At 30.7% G+C, this 5,858-nt stretch overlaps 1 protein-coding gene across 5 annotated transcripts in view; it reads left to right on the forward strand.

Annotated features, from left to right (window-relative positions):
- LOC106678871 (glutamate receptor ionotropic, kainate 2) overlaps positions 1-5,858 on the forward strand; it is a 676,475-nt gene that overhangs the window by 471,590 nt on the left and 199,027 nt on the right. For all 5 annotated transcript variants that reach the window (XM_067049421.1, XM_067049419.1, XM_067049423.1 and 2 more), the window contains one exon: positions 3,443-3,496. In XM_067049421.1, coding sequence (XP_066905522.1) covers positions 3,443-3,496 — 54 coding nt within the window. The remainder of the gene's footprint in view (positions 1-3,442; positions 3,497-5,858) is intronic.

Consider the following 5,858-nt stretch of genomic DNA (forward strand, 5'->3'; position numbering starts at 1 on the left):
TATAGAGTTTATAATGGAAGGAGTGATATCTGGTTCGGCCTAGATCGGTTACATAGGGAACATTAAGGTCTTTATGTATGATTTTATTTGTGACTAAGTAAGGAGCATTGAGGATTTTACGAAGGATTTTGGATTGTAAGGATTGAATACGAGAGGAATTCGAAGGTGTAATAGTCGAAATCGACGTGCAGTTTCCTGCCTTTTCAGTCTGGTGTGAGGATTCCAGGTTAATCGCTTGTCCAAATGTAGTCCAAGGTAGCGGATCTGTTCGACAGAGGTTAGAGTAACATCGTTAAATGAAACTGTAGGGCAGTCAGTAGGTTAACGATGAAGGGTAAAAGTGATTTGATGAGATTTGTTGGAATTTATCTTAATCCTCCAATTACGACACCATCTTCGAGGGCTGTGATATGGGATTGGAGATTTTGGGATACAATTAATGGGTTATTATTATCAGCAAGCACACTTGTGTCATCGGCATACGTAGTGAGGATACTGTTAGGATTGGTTGAAATGTCAGCTGTATAGACGGTGCAGAGGATGGGGCTGAGGATACTACCTTGAGGAACACCAGCGGACTGAGAATAGAGTGATGAATAGGAACCATTGTGGTTTACTTGGAAAAATCTATCAATGAGAAAGTATGTAGGAGGTAGGAATTTACGGAGTTTTAGAACAATTTGAGCTCAAAATATTGAAAAAAAATGTTTAGTCTGTCTGTTCTGTCTGATGGCTCAACACATTTCCAACTTTCATGTCTCAAATTATTCAGGCCCGTGGATTCCCCCTAAAAATTAGTAGTCCACCTAACATATGTTCATGTTCGGCATATACCTATGAGTTCTAAGCTGGGATAATGCAGGATTAATATAAATAGCTGAATTTCAACTGTAAAAATTTAAGTGATATTTTCCAGTGGGACAACGTAATTATTTATTGGATACTCTATTACTTGAAGATATCCATTGTAAAGTATCCAGATTTATCATTTATGTGAGTTGAACAGAGTTTCATGATAACATTATATCGTTCATTCGAATGGGTATGATATCGGTTATATTTTGAATGAATTAAAGAGAAAGGAACATATCGAATGCGATAGTTCTCGAAGGGGTAAAGATTATCTTTATTCCAGGCTCCACGGTGATAGTAGCAATAATAGTGATAGTGATAAATGTTAGCTACTAACATCGTGTAAACTGACATTTGTAGTCGTACTATTAGGATTTAGCCAGGAATACAATACCAAAATTTAGTAATTATTTTATTTGTATATTAATGGTTATTGAAGGATAATTATAAAATTTGCTACAAGCAATAATAGTGTATGTATTATATTTAGTGTTATATGTATTCATTCATACCAGAAATAAAGACTAGACTAAATAAAAAAAATTAAAGAGAAAGTATATGATTACAATATTTGCAACAAAAAAAATGATATAATGAAATATTATATAGAACATAGGAGAGAATCAAGATTTGCCTCCCTCATTTGAAAGGTAAAGCAGGATTCTGAATCTAGTAGTACAAGAGCCGGGAAGAAAAAAAAGGTAGTTATTTCTCCCCTATTTTTAATTACTTTAATGAAAACTATGTATTATTACTAGTCAAAATTTATGAGTCTTCAGGTATAGGTAGGTAGGGGGTATAAAAAATGTTGGCTGTTTCAAATTGTCAAAAAAATTAATTTTTCATTCGGAGCTCTATATCTTTAAGAGGAATTGCCTGTTGAACAGATTCGATAGTTAGGACTACATCTTGAAAAGAAACTTAGAATCCACATACAAGACTGAAACGACAAGAAACTGCTCATATATTTCGATTGCTACAACACCTACTTGACAAACGCTCTAAATTTCCTATTCACTACAAAAAATTATTATATACTATGATAATCAGACCAATTTAGACATATGGAATTGAGCTCTGGGGCTCTACCAAACCATAAAATTCCCCCCACATCCAATCCTTACAATCCAAAATCCTACGTAAAATCCTTAATGCTCCTTATTACGTTACAAATAAACCAATTCCACAAATACCTAAAAACAAAATAAAAAATCAGCATATTTTCCAAGTAAAACCATGGACGGCGTAGGCGCACCATTAAAAAAAAAACAAATTTAGGGAAGAAATATTTACTCAAAAATTAATAACTTCAAAGTATAAGATATATCATCATAAGTTGGGAAAACGTAAGCTACGGCTATTTTTTCTGTTTTGTTCTTTGTTTGTTTGTTTTTTAGTTTTTGGACCTGTTGTGTTTTAACCTATTTATTCCTTAACATCCTATTCGTTGCAGATTTGTCCCTTAACAGATATACGTCTTTTCATTCCAAACTCCTTACCCATCCTAACTCATTAATTCTTAATCTTTCATCCTTAACAATCTCTGATAATCCTCCGAGGATCCTGTCGCGTATGAAAAGAAGATGACTACGAGACCTTCTAATTTAAATTAATACTTGGAGTACCACCAATGGGTGGTTCCTTCCCAAGATTTTCATGTGTGAATGAAACATTCCACATATTTACTTATTGTATTTATTATTTGTACAGATGTAAATTTCATTAAATAAATAAATTTTTAAAAAATGCTAGCAATGAGTGTCCGGTGAAAATTTGAAAATCTGGATGGTAATTAATAGTACTCCCAACTATCTTTGCATGCAAGGCAAATTTGCATGACAGATATCTGTTAAGTGGTTAGAGAAATAACGATATTTTTCTCATAACAGATAGGTTACTCATTAATCCATATTTAATATAATGTTGCTTCATATGCCTACATTTTAAATATTTTTTTATTGTTCAATTTTTATTAGTAAGTGCTTTATCATTTATATATCGTTTAAACAATATTCTTTTTTTTTTCAACTTGCTTATAAAATCTTTGAAAATGTCTCTACCCACAGAAAAAAAGGCTAGTTCATTTTTATTAATAAAGGTTTAACTCAAAGAAATAGTCGCAACTAAAGAATATAATATTAAATCTTATTTTATCCGAATCCCTCTAGACGTCCAAAACAAGAATATAACTTTTTTTGAAATTTTATTTGTCTAAATTTTTTTTTTAAATAACTTGTTTTCTTAAATAAGTCCTTGAGGTTCTGAAAATTTTATTATCTACTCCTATTACATCGTTCTTACATTGTGACTCTTTGGAGACAGAATTTTTCCGTTGTCTCTCTTTAATAACATTTAACATTATTTTAAAGCCTTTAACAACACCTTAAAAGGCCTGAACCATCTTACACATATATGTGAAAGATATATAAATGTAGTTCAATACATTGGATCACAATGGGCAAAATTTTGACAATATCAATTAGTCTATAAATTTGTATTTTAATGTGATAATTAGTTATTTTAAATTATTAAACTTCCTATGACTAAGATGAAAGAACATGTAATATAAATTAATGTTTTTCTGTTTCAGATTCTGCAATTGCAAATGAACGATTATAGATATCATTATATGTTTACAACATTTGTAAGTACCCATTTTAATTCTGAAAAATATTTGTAAGAATTAAATAAGTTTTTCTATGATCCTACTTATGATGGTTACACACAATCATGCATGCTTGAATAAGTTTAGCGATCATTAGACTATTATTTTTGAGTTAGAGCCGTACTCATGTTGAAATTTTCACAAATATACGTCAACAAATGTTTTCATCTGCTTTTAAAAAGTGAAAATTTCATTATTTTTAGCAATGTTGCACCAGCCTCATTGTTGATACTATGAAGGATTTGTGAACTTCTAGATCATGTTGATCACAAGTGTGGTCCTACCTTTATGGTGGTCCATGTTATCAAATGTTAGGTGATTGTGTTAAATCATCTGACTCCAATTTACAATGTTAGGTACTCTTGACCAGATGGCCTCAACAATCCGTGTTCAAAAGTATGGTAGATGAATAGGAGGTAATTAGGAAGGATGAGACATACGGGTGCTAGCCGTCAGTTCTCTAAGGATGATAACCACGTCCTACCGGGTACTATTCCTGTAGATACGAAGGGGTAAATAAGCCCGGAGGTTAGCCAGGCGCCGGGTCATTCGAAATGATGAAAGGAAGAGGAGGAAGGAGAAATCCAGAGAAGACTAAGGAATAAAAAATAATATACACTACCAAATATGTAGTGTTAGTATGTACTGATCCACTATGTACATGATTACCATCTGCCTGCTAAGGAAGTGTTTTTCGGTGAAGATATATCATACTGTGACTTGACAATTTTGGTCTAGTCTAGTCTCTGAAATATTAAACGCCATCGAGAGGTACTACGTGTAAGACGATAGCTTTAAGTGGATCAGCAGATTCTATTTGAATCTTTATTAATTCAAATGATACATTTATATATGTGTGTGTGTGTGTGTATATATATATATATATATTACAATGTCTTATATAGTTGTTAGATGTTACAATTACAATTACAAGGTATTTACAATGGATTGTACAAATATTATTATACTGCATTTGCTCGTTGCAAGTTGTAGTTCCCATGTTAGCTGGTAGGTTGCGTTATGCCGGGCAATATCTGTTTAGTTAGCTGTAATAGTTACAGTCTAGACCAGCAGGTAGCATGTCGCTACACTATATATTGGATTGTATTTGTATGGTCGTGTATGGCATCGTTTACAAGACCACAACTACGTTTTTGGATCAAAATAAGAATATTTTACATCATTTGTATATAATTCTAATTCCTAAAATAGTTTCTTAATATAACTAGAGGTATGATTTTTAAGATCTAAATATTATTTCTTTAAGCTTGTTTGATTGAAAATTTGATAAATCCAGGAAATCATTTTATTGACTTTCATTTCATCGAGGGTTTCTATTAATAAGATTACGAGTGATAAATTGCGATTTGTCCTGATTTAATTCATTTTTCAATTTTTTTAATTGTTTTAGGGGGCGTAAAGTTTCTTTTTATTTAATATAGAAATGTCTGCGTTCCTATTTGTATATACAAAATTTAAGTGTAAATCTTTTTTTTGTTTGTTTTATTTAACATATTCTAATTTATAATGCTACGCGATGTCAACTTTGGATAATAACTCGAAACTTAGACATTGTGTTGAGATTGGCCAAAACCCCGAAGAAGCACATTCAGCAACAAACGTTCCAGACAACAATGGTTGAGTGCTCTTTCCTCTTCTCTCCCAGATTTTATCTTTCATTGAATTTTTTCTTTCTTTTATTCCTCTATCTCGATAAATAAAGAAATACTTGAGCACGAAGCTTTTACTCCTGCAACTGTCAGTATCTTAAACAATAAAAAATATTTCATATCTCAAAGAAAGTAAAACTAGCGATGCATCCTTAAAACAAATTAATCAAATATACCTACCAATCCCTAACGAGGTGTTGAAGTTAATTTCAATGATTTTTTAATATAATTATTTATTATAATTATTATGTATTGACTTTCATTATAAAAAAATTGATTAAATATTATGTATAAATATATATATTATTTTAACTCGTTCTAGATCGATTGTATTTATCAATTATAATCGATTAACTTAATTTAATTATCTTTTAATACTGAATGTTTCAGTCAAAATGGACATTTCCAAGGAGAATATTTTTATTAATAGCTTAATTACAATCTTATTATTAATAATTTTAAAATCATTGTTAGTTTTAAATTACCGTATCTTTAAAATTTAATTTGAAAATCAAGGCATACCAATTTTAAATTAATAATAACCTTAAATTTTTTAATAATATTTATGAAATTTCAGATTTTTGTGAAATCAATCATAAGCAAAAATAAATTCAAGTCTCTTGTTCATTCAGTAGTTATGTATTCTCTATGAACCCACAAATTCAGAATGA

This window comes from Halyomorpha halys, unplaced genomic scaffold (assembly GCF_000696795.3).
Source record: "Halyomorpha halys isolate HHAL.00 unplaced genomic scaffold, Hhal_1.1 Scaffold165.1, whole genome shotgun sequence".
Lineage (NCBI taxonomy): Eukaryota > Metazoa > Arthropoda > Insecta > Hemiptera > Pentatomidae > Halyomorpha > Halyomorpha halys.